Source organism: Heliconius melpomene, chromosome 17, assembly GCF_056956725.1.
Source record: "Heliconius melpomene rosina isolate 202511_hmr_F chromosome 17, ASM5695672v1, whole genome shotgun sequence".
Taxonomy (NCBI): domain Eukaryota; kingdom Metazoa; phylum Arthropoda; class Insecta; order Lepidoptera; family Nymphalidae; genus Heliconius; species Heliconius melpomene.
In genome coordinates, this window is record NC_140405.1 from 14,073,677 (window position 1) to 14,089,185 (window position 15,509).

The 15,509-nt window shown below is 34.4% G+C and overlaps 2 protein-coding genes across 3 annotated transcripts in view; one reads left to right on the forward strand and one right to left on the reverse strand.

Annotated features, from left to right (window-relative positions):
* Window positions 1-15,509, reverse strand: part of LOC146530479 (1-phosphatidylinositol 4,5-bisphosphate phosphodiesterase epsilon-1-like) — a 105,769-nt gene that overhangs the window by 17,806 nt on the left and 72,454 nt on the right. For both annotated transcript variants that reach the window (XM_085200333.1, XM_085200331.1), the window contains exons 7-22: window positions 14,827-14,925; window positions 14,098-14,221; window positions 13,148-13,323; window positions 12,405-12,606; window positions 11,928-12,060; window positions 11,533-11,662; window positions 11,035-11,238; window positions 10,666-10,819; window positions 9,903-10,120; window positions 9,314-9,421; window positions 8,876-8,998; window positions 8,312-8,445; window positions 7,416-7,514; window positions 6,353-6,465; window positions 5,936-6,063; window positions 5,353-5,506 (exon numbers count right to left, since the gene is read on the reverse strand). In XM_085200333.1, the coding sequence (XP_085056459.1) occupies window positions 5,353-5,506; window positions 5,936-6,063; window positions 6,353-6,465; window positions 7,416-7,514; window positions 8,312-8,445; window positions 8,876-8,998; window positions 9,314-9,421; window positions 9,903-10,120; window positions 10,666-10,819; window positions 11,035-11,238; window positions 11,533-11,662; window positions 11,928-12,060; window positions 12,405-12,606; window positions 13,148-13,323; window positions 14,098-14,221; window positions 14,827-14,925 (2,299 nt within the window). The remainder of the gene's footprint in view (window positions 1-5,352; window positions 5,507-5,935; window positions 6,064-6,352; window positions 6,466-7,415; window positions 7,515-8,311; window positions 8,446-8,875; window positions 8,999-9,313; window positions 9,422-9,902; window positions 10,121-10,665; window positions 10,820-11,034; window positions 11,239-11,532; window positions 11,663-11,927; window positions 12,061-12,404; window positions 12,607-13,147; window positions 13,324-14,097; window positions 14,222-14,826; window positions 14,926-15,509) is intronic.
* CstF50 (cleavage stimulation factor subunit 1 Cst50) lies at window positions 317-5,066 on the forward strand. The gene is made up of 11 exons (XM_085200343.1): window positions 317-794; window positions 1,000-1,086; window positions 1,431-1,534; window positions 1,818-1,972; window positions 2,048-2,139; window positions 2,240-2,378; window positions 2,690-2,850; window positions 2,942-3,089; window positions 3,362-3,455; window positions 3,758-3,908; window positions 4,926-5,066. Exons 1-11 carry the CDS (start codon window positions 694-696, stop codon window positions 5,014-5,016), a joined length of 1,323 nt encoding a protein of 440 aa, XP_085056469.1. The 5' UTR covers window positions 317-693; the 3' UTR covers window positions 5,017-5,066.

The window sequence follows — 15,509 nt, forward strand, 5'->3', positions numbered from 1 at the left end:
AACTAAACTGAGATAACAAAAAAAATAAAATGATAGTTGAAGACCTACATCCAAATACCCAACGCAGTGATTTTAAATACTATTTCAATATATTTCTTAACGTTACATATACATAGAAATAAAATAAATTAGTAGAAAATAAATATTTTAATTTAAGAGTAATTTTACTAGTTTTGTGTTTTTGTATCTTATGACACTAGCAAAGGAACGGTGTCGTTGGGCGCATGTGCGAAATTATTGATTTTATCTAAGCTTAGGAAAAAATCATAAAACCACCGCACTTAGCGCGAACATAACGTAATTTTCGCTTACCAATAAATATTTGCCAATTTCTACAAATATTAAAACTTTAAAACGCAACTATATATAATCTTCAGTCACAGATCATAAAGTAATAAACGTCATTTTAACGTTTGGCTGTTTCTAATTTGACATTGACAATTGTGTTTAGCATTTTGCATGGCAAAGTTTATTTTAACTAGATTTCTTTTTAACTTGCATATTCCTATTGTATAACATCTCTTTTTTAACCTACAACCTCCTTCGTGTCTTCTTCATACAACTCGATATTTGCAAAGTGATTTGTGCTCAACCGGCACTTTCTGAAGGCCATAATCAAATAATAGAACACAGTTTATTTTTCCACCGGTTTTCTTATACACAGTCAAAATTACGTCCGAAAAGGAAGATATTATGAAAGACATCACTCCAGCTGCCGCTACTACTGCCACCGGCGATATAGATACTAGAAATGTTGTGAAAAACCGAGAACTACTATATCGTATGATAATCAGGTACGCTTTTTACTAAAGTACTTGTTTTTCGGATATATATTTTATTTTGTATTGTATCTTAATATTATATTTACTTAAACTATTGTTTTTATAACATTTGGTCTTTAGGTTTTAGTTTCGCCAGGTAAATTAAATAAACTAAGGTTATGTTTGTGAGATTTTTTGTTATTGTTACCCTTAAATTTAATTTTGTTATTTTTTTTAGTCAACTCCACTATGATGGATTTCAACCTATAGCAGCTACATTATCTGCTACTGTTCATGCTGATCCACCATGTCCACCTAGTGACCGGTACGATAAACAAATCATTTATATAATTCACAAGTATACTATAGACTTAGTTGCTAGTTTCTAAATTTAAGTAGCTAGTGACAGATGGCAATTTATTGTGGGTAGCAAAACCACTAACTGACTGAGACATCCTAACTGAGATTTGAAACTACTATACTAGTAATATATTACATTTTATAGATAAAATATTATTAGTAAAGTAGAAAAGAAAAGATAAAGAGGACCTAGTACACTCAATTCTCAACTATCTATCAAATTTAAGGAACTTTGGCTTAACAAGGAATGAAACTCTTTGAATGAGGATTGAACCTTTAAACATATATTTAATAAGAACTAGTTTTTAGATTACTCAATCTCATGATGGTGGGTCTTCAACATGAGCCAGATAGAAAGGATAGGCTTGCTGCTTCAAGTGGGGCTGAACATTTACTTGGAACTACAGGATTTGGTATGAAACATTTTACTTTTTAAATTACTAACCTGCTTTTACTATAATATTTCATAAATGGTCTAATGAACAGTTATTTCTTTTAATATAAAAAGATTGCATTGCATATTTATTGACAGAATTTAACAATAGAAAATTGAAAAAGAAAATCACAACCATTTTTTTGTGCCAGTATTTCAAAACCACATGGAGTTTAATATGTACACATACTATAAAGTAACAATAAAAGGAAAAAAAATGATATCAGTTTAATGTCATTATTTTATACCATTCTTTCAAAAAGACTTGGAATTTGAAATGGACGCGTCCTCGCTGGCCCCCGAACCTGCTACCTATGAGACTGCATATGTTACGTCACACAAGATGGCATGTCGCGCTGGTGCGTTTAGTGCTTGTGGACAGCTGGTTGCTACTGGCAGTGTTGATGCTAGTATTAAGGTAGGTTTATTTTAATGTATTTATTGGTATTTTATTTTTTTAAATGTCTTACTCTGTTGTTTATTACATCAACAGATTTTAGATGTTGAACGTATGTTGGCTAAGTCTGCTCCAGAAGAAGTTGATCCTGGGAGGGAACAGCAAGGACACCCTGTTATTAGGACTTTGTAAGTTCATTTAGCAAAATTGTGTTTTTAAATAATTTGATAGTCAACTGCCTTCCTATCTTGCTATATAAGAAAATAATGTTGTTCATTTTTTTTTAAGATATGATCATACAGATGAAATAACAGCGCTTGATTTTCATCCTCGCGAACAAATTTTAGTATCGGCCTCTCGAGATTGCTGTATAAAGTTATTCGATATAACAAAGGCATCTGCTAAAAAAGCATACAAGTCTATAACTGTAAGTATATTTTAAATTAGTAGTAGTTTTTTTGAAATTTATTTTTCTCATTATACTTAGAAACTTAAAGAACAAAACAAATTCATCTGTTGTTTAATTCTCCAAAAATAAGAACTAAACAATTTTTAGACTTTTAGTCTATAAATATACCAACAAAGAAAAAATATAACGTTTTACATGAAAATTTAAAGATTTCCTACAAAAAATGTTATTATATTTTTTTACAATTAATTATTTTTATTTTTTTCTATTACTTATTTATATCTCCATCAACATAAATTCTACATTTTTACTACATTCTGTATCAACAGGATGCCGAGCCAGTACTCTGTGTAGCATTCCATCCCTTGGGTGATCATATCATAGCGTCGACCACCCACCCAGTTATAAGACTGTACGACGTGACAACAAGCCAGTGTTTCGTGTGCCCCATACCGTCACACCATCACAAGAAACAGGTTAATAGTATCAAGTGAGTGATATAATTTTTTCATATGAATGAATTTATTTTTACCAAATGGTAAATTTCTCAATATAAACTTGTACCGTTTTATTTTTACTAGATTTTCTCCAAACGGTAAGTATTTCGCGAGTGGAAGCGCCGATGGTACAGTGAAACTTTGGGACACTGTCTCTAATAGATGTTTCAACACGTTCAACGCTCACGAGGGTGCCGAAGTGTGTTCTGTAGCTTTTACCAGAAACAGTAAGGTAAATTTAGTATACATGGCGCATTTTTTTAGTTTTAGTTTTGTTTCTTTTTTAAAGTCAGTAATTAATTATTTGTCATAGTTTTTTTTTAAATTATAGTCGTATTTGCGTATTGCGTCTTAAGGTTTGAATACATAATTATGCATTTATATTTTTTGATCATCACCTTTGTTTGGTATATCGTGACACAGCAAAGGAAATATGAATGCTGCCATATATAAAGTTTAAAGTTAGTCGTGAAGTATTAGTGATTTTTTTTCTGTTTTCTTTAGTATTTATTAACATCCGGTTTGGACTCTTCTATCAAACTATGGGAACTGGCGAGTAGTCGATGTCTCATACAATACACTGGGGCTGGTACTACAGGTAAAGAACAATTTTTTTTAATTATTTTCTTTTAATAATAAGGTATATTATATTAATTTTTTTTTCTATGAATAATAATTTACTTTAAATTAAATACAGAATGACATAGGACATAAAATTGGTATATTTTATCATCTGTCACACGTACATATGAGGATTATACATATGGTTTTTTATTTTTTTCAAAATCATTTGAAACTTTTCATTTCGAAAAATTTCCGTAAAAGAATTTTTATTTTTAACTACGGAAGTCTGTATCATTTATATAAAAAAAACCTTAGTTTTAAAAAAAAAAACTTCAGGTAAACAAGACCACCACGCTCAAGCCGTGTTCAATCACACCGAGGACTACGTAATTTTCCCGGACGAGGCCACTACTTCACTCTGTACGTGGCATTCACGCAGCGCAAGCAGATGTCAGTTGATGTCTTTGGGGCACAATGGGGCAGTTAGGTGAGACATTAGATTTTAAATGCCACAAAAAATGTCACAAAAAAGCGTTAGCACTGATAGAGATAGATATATTTGAGTTTGTCGGTTGGGGCATAACGGGAGTTCTAATTCAAAGTGGGATTTTGTGTAAAAATATAACTATATGAATGAAAAGCACATATAAAAATCGTCATGAAAGTATGTACATACTAAGGAAAAGATGATAGCTAGTTAAAAATATATATTTAAATAAAGTTACGTTTTAGTTGTATTATTTCATACGAAAGACTCAGCCGATGTCTTTGGGGCATAATGTATAAAAATGCTTATGTCATTTACAAACTATTTTAAGTCATGTTTTGCATTTGCAGTAGAAACCAAGTAAAGTAAAATCAGTTATGAAAATTATGAATATTTGAAACACTAATTAAAGGTTTCTTTACCTATGTGGGCTACTCCCACTAATTCTAATTTATTTATTTAATATTTAATTATATATTTACATGTCCCATATTTATTTATTAATTTAAAATCACTTTATAATATTAATATTAATTATTTCTAAAACAAAATTATTTATTTATTTCCTATACAAAACACACAACTCTCATATTATTTAAAAACTTAATTTACTATAATGTAATTGCTACATTAGGCGAGCGGCGTCATTTAGTCAACAGGTGATCGTTAGCGTTAGATCGTCGCTAGACGCAAATCACCAGCCAGTGAGTCGCAAACGTCCAACTAACGCGGATCCCTTGTCGCTCGCTATTTTATCGGCCATTTAATTAATTACGTCACTATTTTCAACGTTCTCGTATTTTAGCTATTAACTCTTACTCCTTCTCTATTCTTTATATGTGTGGACTATTATTGTATGTGCAATAAATATTTTGTGTAGTAAAAGACTATTTATTTTTACTAATCACCGCACCAACCACCAAACCTATATTTACAAGTTTGTAAATGACTCAAAATACCCATAAACACATAAATATTTTAAGTTTTTAAATTAATTTTATTATTATAATTTTACAGGTACATAGTCCACTCTGGCACAGCACCAGCGTTCCTAACATGCAGTGACGATTATAGAGCTAGGTTCTGGTACAGACGGAACACACATTGATATTTTTTTATTGTATTGATATTAAGATTAAAATATGACTTCTACATTTATTATTGTTGTATCATTTTTCTTATGACAAAAAGTCCGTTCTTCTACGTAAGTAAGCTACATTTTATTCTCAAAAGCCATTTTAAAATTAGCATTTTAAGTTAAGACACTCTGCTCCCCACTTTCCTCTAAATTCTGGAGGCATTGCGTGTTGAGTGGCAAAACTCAACGCCGCGTTTTTAATTTCCTCGAGTGGGAACTGAACCCACAACCTGTCACGTTTACATTCCCATGCTTGTGCCTTTGTGCCACGACTTGACTCTATGTACTAATTAAACCTACACTTACCTGGCTATACAATTCCACTGAGGACTCTCCCTTCAACTGATGGCCTGTCAGATAGGTGTTGTGGCTGCTGGCGATGTAGTACTGGCCGAGTGGTCCAGTCATTTCTCGGGAGAGCTCCTTAGGGAGATCCTCCTCGTCAGGACGGGTAGGCTTTCTAATAATTTAAATGAACTTAGACCTTTCATTTGTCCAAACGCTTTAAATTATTACTGAAATCTTGATAGGCAATCGATATTAAAATTTTTAAGGTACCGTAAAAAAATAATTTTAAACCCGTAAAGGGTAATTTTGTTTTCTGCCTGTCTGTTTGTCCATTAGACCATTTTTACCATATGACGATAAAAAATACCCGGTTTTCTACTCGCAAGTGCTATAAAGTTTGCTCGAAACCATAAATGATGAGTCTGAACTCGGATGGTTTGGCCCTGGCTCCATCATCACACCAGCTCGATGAAACAATATTACTGTATGGTCACCTAAGTTTTGTATTACAGCTAGGTTTGATGGTACAATTATTACAAGTCAGTCAAATACAGTTTCAAGGTCGACGTAAAAGCATGTTAAAAATATATATAAAATTTACCCCAAAAAATTGGTAGCTCTTCGTTGTTCTGGAACAAACGCGTAATTGTCTTTGTCTGTGAGAAATCTGACAAAACCTTCGAATGATAAGCAATTTTCAGCTCTCAGTGCTGGATCTGGTTCATGCCTCTGAAAGGAAATTGATGGTACCTAAATAGATATTGTTATATAATAGACACTCCGGTTCTCACTTTCTGTCGCATTCTCGGACAATGGTTTGTTATATCGGAACTTAACGCCGCCCTCTGTCCACCAGATTGGGGAATTGTTTGAATTTGTTGAAATTATAGTTATCAATGTATGGATATTGTCTTGATATTATAACACAAAAGGAGTTATGATTAATAATAATAAAAAAAATGTAGTTAAACGGCCGAGGCTGCTTGAGGTGGAAGTCGGTCGCTTGTACATAACATACCTGTATAATATCTTTTAATTGTTGCTCAGTCTTCGGTTCATTTTGTCTTGTTTCGCAAAATTTTCCAAGTGTAGGCAGAGACAGCACCCTGCCACTGACGTCTGGACTTGCGCCTGAAAAATGTACTGATTATAATATACTAGCTTGTAAGCGCGGATTCGCCCAAGTGCTCTAAGGGGTTCCCCATAATGCCCTACTCTGGGCTACAATGGATCAGGATTTCGTAATACTCATATAAAAAATATTTTTTAATAGTTATTTATCCAAATTTAAATTTATTAGTAAAAAATATTAAATTAATCACAACTATTAGATCTTTACAAATAACAAACTAGTAAAGATCTAATAGTTGTGATTAATTTAATATTTTTTAGCGCACCCGCTTTTGCAGGCAGAGGGAAATTGGGAACCTAGTGTTAAGACACTCCAAACTTTTCGATTATTTCTCATTTAGTGTAAAAATGACGTAATTGTATCTTTAAAAAAAACACAAGTTAAATATGTCAATGTATATGCAATAAAACTATTTGCAAATTTACTTGCGTCTCCTGTAATTTTTCAAAAAGATCAAATAGCAGCTTGACAAGAATTACGCTCTCATCAATTTCTCATCTCTTTTAAAACTATGAAACATATACATTTACTTTCTTTACATCTTTTATGGGTCTGAGTATACGTGTATATAATAAAATTCCGCGGTGTATTCTTAATTTGCCACTTCCAAAATTTAAAATACTTATCTGTAAAATAAATTCTAACAAGTAAAGCTTATTAGGTATACTGTTCAAGAATATTTAGAGAGGATAAACATGTATGGAATTAATGTCTATTGAATGTAATGCAGGATAGCTGCCCGTTAATGTAATAAATTGTGCCATTGACTTTGAAAAGAGCAACTGTTGAGTTTCTTGTCGGCTCTTCTCAGCAGAACTGCCTTCCGAACCGGTGGTAGCTTTTTGTTCATATGTTCATTCAACGATTCAAAATTGCTTATAATAATAGTCTATTTGAATAAAGAATATTTTGAATTTGAATTTAGGATCTAATAAAAATAATTTCTTACCCGGTAAAGCAGCAGCTGCAAGAATGTCGAATGCCTTTTTTCTACCAGCTTTATCGCTCGGTGGTTCTAAGTCCAGAGAGCCATTTCTTGTTAGGAGACCTTTTAAAAATCATTAATCGTTATCAAATATTGATAATGGTTTATACATCATTTAAAATATATTTTTAAAATATATATTTTTATTTCCTCGCTCTGATAACGAATCAAAGTGCGGGATTGAGTGCCGCCACTCATGCAATGCCTCCAAAATTCGGCGAAAAGTGGAGAACGGAGTGTGTTAGCACTAGGTTTCCTCTGCCTACCCTGCTGTGTGTGGGATACAGTGTGCATAAAAATATTAATAAATTTAATAAAAACAGTGACCTCCATCAATATAATTTAAGAAATAAAAATAAGCTTGCTGTGCCCTTCTCTAGGCTCCATAAAGTGTCTCACTCATTCGTAGGTCAAAGTATACACTTTTATAACAAACTTCCAAACGACGTGGTTAATTTATCACTGAACAAATTTAAAAAAGTGGTAAAGCACAGGCTCTGCCAAAAAGCTTATTACTCTGTTAAAGATTATGTTCGCGATAAAGATGTTTGGAAATGAGTTGCTCTATTTCTAAGTTAAAATTGTTAATTGTGATTTATAACAAATGTTGGCATTTAAAAAGAGTGGCCATGAGTTTCTTTGCCTGTATCTTCTCATGAGCTCAACCATTTGAACGGGCTTTTTTCAAGTCAAAATTGCACATTTTTTTTTGGTTATTTTGTTTTGCATTTTTTTTTTATCTTTTATGACATGTCCAAGTGAATGTTAAGCATTTTTATGGAATAAAGATATTTTGACTTTGACTTTGACTTTGACTTTGAAGTTTATTTATAAATGCCAAACAAATAAATTGCAATTACCTGTCCGAAATATAGTTTTACTTCTAAATAATTCGGGCGAGCTTCTACTTTTTTCAGCTCCTAACAAAGGGTTCCGCATTCTTGGCACTGCTAATTGTTCAAAAACGTCTCGTAATTCAGAACGCATTACTAAACTGCAACAAAAAAGGTAACCTAAAATATATTTTACTAGCTATCACCTGTGGCTTCGCTCTCGTTGTAAAATGGAACTCTGACCACAGGTACAGTGGGTCTCATCAAAATGGTTAACGTCATGTGATATAGCCTATATTCTTCCTCGAAAGAGAATATCCAACACAAAAAATAAAAATTCATTATAAAGTTGAACTACTGGCTCCAATTAGGTGTCCACCAACCAACCAAAATTAGGTGTCTCCCTGGCTCCATTGTACCATATCATTATATTGTCACGTAAGTTAGACAACTGCCAAGTTTCATGATGATACGATTATTCCAAGTGGGTAAAATATATTTTCTTGGATTTAAGTAATTAGAGATTCCTAGTTACATAACATAGTTTTAAGTCGACCTAATAAATTAGTGTTAATAATTAATATTATTTACCTAAAACTCCGAAATAATGCAACGAAATCCATAAAGTCTAATTGTGTATCATAGCCCACTGAGCCCGTCCTCAAATGTTTGAGGTTCTCCCAAAATCTCTCACTTGTCTCCAATCTTCTTAAACTGTAATAAAAAATATGATGTTTATTATGATATGAAGATATGTTCGTTTGAATGTAACATTTATTTAAAAATATAAATGACAATTCTTCACAGTGAAGACGACGAAGACTGTGGGGTTCAAATTCCATTCGGAAGAATGAAGCATTTTTGTTTATTGAAACTTAAGGGCGTTAAAGTATTGTTTATTTTCACAGCTTCAGGGTGTTTCCCGAAATATCAGGGTAGGCAGAGGAAATCCAGTGCTAAAACGTACTCCGAAGACGGAAGAGGCGGAACTCTGTATATTTTTATTATATGACCATACAAATATCTTACCTACTACGATTAGGTGAGGCACTAAGCACACTGGTGGTAGCTGTGAGACTACTGTGCCTGTGAGTACTGTGTGTATGTGAGCACTGACTGGACGCCGCTGAATAGGAACTGAAAATAACTTTATATTTACTTAAAAAAATCCACTATAGTTTTTTTCATCCCTTTCATACATGCTCTCCGGGGGATCATCACACTTTTAACCTTTCTAGGATCAACGATATTCTTGTCATAAAGATCAACCGAGATCTCTTCATGCGTTATTACCACCCAACTTTGTATTATTAATCTTTTTTACTATTCTTTCGTAATTTATTCTCTCAACATGCCCAAACTGCCTAAGCACTTACTTCTTTATACTCACTGTGACATCCTGACTAGTAGGTACTAGAACACAAAATGGCAGGTGCCATTCTGTGTTCCGTGTTCATTTCTTTATTGCGGTTTCAGTTAACTAAACTGACTCTGTATGTCCTACGAAGAGATCGCATCTTCACAGCATTCATCTTTTACATGTCCTTCTTTTGCAATCCCTACGTTTCGCTGCCACAAAAATACACCAAAATATATGGAAGTAATATATAAAGATCACCTATGCCTTGGTGATCCATGGACAGCATCATCATCACTCCTAGTACCAGAAGTATGGGAACTGTAGCTGTAGCTTTTTGGTGAACTTTTTAATTCTGAAGTAGATTTATTCTTTTTAAACTTGCTAGCAGAACTTTTGATGGAGTCTGAGTGGTCTGAATACTTCACGGGAGTTGAATGACAGGAACTGCCACTTATTGATTCCCTTCCACCGAAGACCTACGAAATCAATATAGTGTTATATATTTTTTTCGATAAATTTAGTTTTTTTACGTTGAGAACGTTATAATAAATGTATTTGTATTATATTATTTTTTGTTTGGAATGAAAGAAATGTGCAAATAGGCCGAAAGATAGATGATTTTGGAGAGATTGAATTCGGATAGATTATTTTGGAGAGATTGAATGCGATAGTAGTGAATTTAAATTTTATTGCTTGCACTCTTGCCATAGTTACTTTGATCCGTTTATACAAAGTCTTTTAGACTTGTAACTATGCAACTTTATATTATATTATACTCAATTATAATAATTGTATAATGATGAAATTTGGCAGTTATACGTTTTTCAGGTGACAATACAGTAATATGGTATCATCAACCTGGTGTCATGATGGAGCCAGGAACTGAATAGTGAAACTCTTCAGAAGTTCATATAATTTACAGCTTTGGCACTTATAGCATTGTACGTTTTCCTTTTTTTACTTTATAATTTATTTGTATTGGAATGGAAGAAAAAATTAAGTGAAATAACAACATACAGACCCGTATAGCATCAGACACAAGAGGTTCACAGCAGCACCCGTCCTCGTAGTACAACGCCGTGTATTTGTTCTTCAACCACGCCAGACTTCTGTCCGCTAGTTTAGTCTGGCTTATCAGCGCTTTGATAACAGAATGTAGACCTACTGCCCATACCCTGTAAAATATTTAAAGTTGTAGGTATTATGAATTTACGAATTCAAATTTCATCAAAAAAACGCATAAAGTATCCCGCAAGATGGGCAGAATAGAACCTAATTTTAAGACCATCAATTTCTATCCGGTCATGGTTATCTCCTGTACTTAGAATGTCACAACTTTTGTAAATTTGACCACAAGCAGGGAAAAAAGGAACAAAATAAAATTACTTACCTAAAAGAATATGGTGGCAGTACAAAATGTACAGTTCGATTGTCACTCAATGTTTTCCCATAAACTAGAGATATTATGAGTGGGCGTTGCGTACAATTTTCTAAGCCGTGTCGTTTTGCGCACGCGCATAAATCTGAAATATCTCTTGGTTCTAATAGCTTGCCATAAAGACGCATGTCCTTCACACATTGGAGATCGATGAATCTGAAAAGTAAAATAAGAAGAAGAGAAGGTAAAGAACATAATTAAAAATGTCTATAAAACACTCGATTTTGTAGTTTGACATCCGGTTTTATTGCTCCACAAAATGGAGAACGAAGACTAAGACTTAAACTAACATTTAAAGATATAGAAGATTTGGGTTATTAAGAAGCGCGGGTTCAAATTCCTCTACGTTCAATTTTTATATATTTTCTAAAAAAATACTTTCTTCTCTAAATGTGGAAGAACACTTCAAAAATGTGAAAAATAAAAATTTATACAGGTATATCAACTTACCCTTCTTCACCAACAACGCCAGCCTCATTCTCGTGAACCAAATTTCCAGAATATTTCATCGGTATAATTTCTTCAGGGTTGTATGATAAACTTATTTCTGGTTGCTGTACATTTTCTGATGGGGTGTCACCTGTAAAATGTAAAGCAGGTAATCTAGTAGATTTATCTAATAGCTCAAAATAGAATAATATCAATATAGAGACCGTAGTGGCGCAGAAGCCTGTAAAAGCGACGGTTATAGGTTCCATTGCCACTCAAGGGAATGATTTATTTTCGTTTCTTCGCGCAGGGAATAAAAATAAGATGGGTGGTGATGTGTTAACAACCACGATGGAATCTTTAATTAAATTGGTTCAAAATAAAAACAGAGATGTTTTACTTTGTTTTATACTTACCATGTTGTGAATGTGGTCGATGAGCAGTCCTGCACCACGTCAACAGAGCACAAGATCGTTCTAGCCTGAGATGGGCAAAGGCACCACCCCATTCCGCTTCTCCAACTACACATGCTGTACCGTGATGCATTATCTGTAAATAATATATAATTATATTAATTTAAAGAGCTGAAACAAGTTTAAGATTCAATCAGCCATCTTCCAGTTCCATTGTCAGGTCCTAGGCTACCAAGGGAAATGAAGAGCGCTAACTTGATGGTTTTACTAAACATCGACTTTCAGCCTACTTTTGAGACTGCGTATTTAGTGATGGTACTCGATGCCACGCTTTGGCTTGTTACCAGAAAGATGAAATGAAAAAATTTCTTTCCTTCAAGTGGGAATCGAACTCAAATCAAAAACAAAAGCCGTGCCGCTGGGTCACGACAACCTCTAAAAATTCATTAGGGAAATGTTAAATAGTAGTAGTAATACTACCTGTAAAACATGCCTATCCATTCGTTCTCCATTTTGTGGGGCTAATGGGAACATGGTTACACCATGATCGTGAGGTAAAGGCTGTACAGGGCAGTAACCACCGCCTTCCAGTTCGTATAATGCTTCATTTTCAAAGTCTGATCCTGAAGTTTTTTGCGCTGGTTGCACAAAGACTGGGTCTTCGCAGGATGCAATGGCTGTTCTGAAACGATAGGAGCTTTATAAGTTTTTTTAAAAAAAGCAGATTTAAGCTTCTTCCGCATAACAGGGAAGGCAAAAGGAACAAAGTGCTACTATTACTACTAGTTTAACCCTATTCTTAAGATTGCAAGTATAGTAGCGGAACTCAACGCTGCGCTTTGTCTTCCAGTGCGTGAAATAAACAAATTTAAATATAAACATTCAACATAGTGGGAATTGAACAGACGCGCCGGCGTCCCATTACGACCCATCGCACTATGTATATATAAACATAAATATGTATTTGTTAGCGTATAGCTATACTAAGTTGCTAATTTAGCCTTAAATTGCTATAACACCTTTCCCATCGTGAGGTGGTGGCACAGTGACTGACTAAAACCACGACGGTTGTGGGTCGAATTCCAAATTGGGGGACTGAGGGGGGGAAACATGGGCTGAGAACGTAGTGTCATTACAAGATTTTCTTTGCCTATCCTGCTTTATGCAGGATACAGCATGTAGCTAAATAAAAAAATACGTGATATATTCAAATCAGTTACCACCTCAAGTAATCAGCGAACAAAGGAGAGGTGGTCCTCGCGAGGCTGTACCGATGCTGGTGGAAGCTAGCTATGTGATCCATAACAGCTTGGGTCCTGTATACCTTCTCAAGGTTCACCAGCCCTTCGGGTCCAACTCGCCTAAACTGTTCACCTTCTTCATCGAATGACGCTATATACTAGTAAATTTGGAAACAGAATGAAGATTAGTAGATATAATTTGTATTTTCTTTTTTTCTGTACATATTAGAGAAAAAATAAAAACTGATGATTAAAATTATAAAGCGATCATAAAGATAAAGCGCGTCGTTCAGTTCCGCACTAAACCCGAGATATCTCCTCTCAAAAACTCTCCGGAAAGTGGGAGACGTTATAACAGGTGTTTGTAAGCGATATTTTAACTTTATATTACACAAAGCAGTTTAGCAGTTCACATATAGCAGTGTAGGCAGTGGATACTGGCATACCCCATGCATTGGCAAATTTTCGGGACTTTCCGAGTTGAGTGTTGGAACTGGAAGTGGAACTCAACGAATCAACGCAAAGTAAGGAAATAAATATAATTCATTTTCTCGAGTAGACATCAGCTCATTCTTTTACCGTGGGCAGTTATATAAATATTTACTTTCGAACTTGAGGCAGTGTCGTAGCTAGGGTGTTTGCTGCCTGGTGCGGCTTAGGACTTGATGCCCTTTAAAATGGTCTAAAAAAAAACAGATTCAATATGTCTTCTACTCTCACGTAGATCAAGCGTTAGACACTAATATGTGACATTGGCTACCTTTAAAAAGAAAATCGTCGACTTTGATGCCCCTTTCCTTTTGATGCCCGCCCCTAGCTACGCCACTGACGTATGGTTCAAAATGTTTATTTCTCTGTTCTGGTAAAAGATAGCACGGCGTTGACTTACACCACTTAGAGAAGCAAAAGTATGTTGAAAATAAATGACTTACCACTTGTCTACTAGGTTCTACATAACGGGAGTCTCGTTTACAACTGTCTCGCAGCGGACTGGTGGTTGTACTTTGGTCCATACGTTTTGCGCTTTCTCTCTTTGAGTCCCTTTTTATTGATGACCTGTGAAAATATTCAGTTCGACTCTCGTTTTGGGTATTTTTTTTGGATAAGCCGATAGTAATGTTATTTTCTTATTTAGGTATAAGACGTAAAATGTACAGTTCTAAGGGTAGGACTGTGCTGAATAATGCCTAAATTTTTAATCTTGTATCAGGCGACAGACTGTTAATCCTTATAAACGATTAGGCTTGTTTTTGTAATGTTTTCTTATCACATTATCACCTGAAATTATCGTTCGTAAACCGATTTCACTGACTACTTTACTCGAATTTTTCATTTAAATATGGACCATCTGTTCCTTTCCAACAGGGATAAAGCAAAAGATACCGAAATTCAGTACGAAATTTGGAAGTAGTAAGATTTGAATCTGTGGTTCTTGGACAGCGTCCAAGTGCTATATGTAATTAAGCTGTATTCGCAAATAAACACATAAACACGTTGAAGTGAATGTTTATTTATATAACTTTAAAGCCGTCGTGGTTTAAGATTCGATTCCCACTCGGCAGAGTGAATTAATTTTCATTTTCTAGTGAAAAGGCACTATGCGGTGAGTTCCGCCATGCAAACACGAAATATGTCGAAATATTTAACCCTATATAAAGTACCTGTCATCTTTAACAGAATCACGTTTGAAATCTCGTCTGTGTGTAGGCGTCGCGGCAACTGAGTGAGTCGTCAGTGACGGCGTGGCTGCTAAGATTTCCCTGTAACCAGAAATAAAAGAGAGTATAAATACGAGACTGTCTATAAGAGCAACGGTTGTGGGTTCGATTCCCATACGGGGAAATAAATTAGTTTAATTTCCTGCGCTGGTACAAACTAAAGCACCAAGTTCCGCCACTCAAAGCAATCTCAAAATTAGGTGACGCGTAAAAAATGAAGGGTCTTTACATTAGGTTCCCTCTGCCTATCCCGCTATTTGCGGGATACAGCGTGAAGCTACAACAAAACCAAAACAAATTTATCCTCAAAAGAACATAGCTTTAAAAGCTTTCTGAAGCCTTTTCTTTGGTCCATTCACAATGAGATGAAATCTTAGCTAATTAATTTCATTAAAAATTAGTTAGGTGGCTTAATTAACACTTCAAGAGATCTCTGTCGTGTTATAATTAAAAAATAACAGAACTAGATGCATCCACTCAACCGACACTGTACGGATGATTAATATTTATATGACGCTGTTGATACGTTTAATTTTAACTTTAACTTCCCCCCCCATATAGTAACGCTATGTTAAAACGTTAACGCTATGTTGTTTCTACCTACCCAGGTAGAAACAACATAGCGT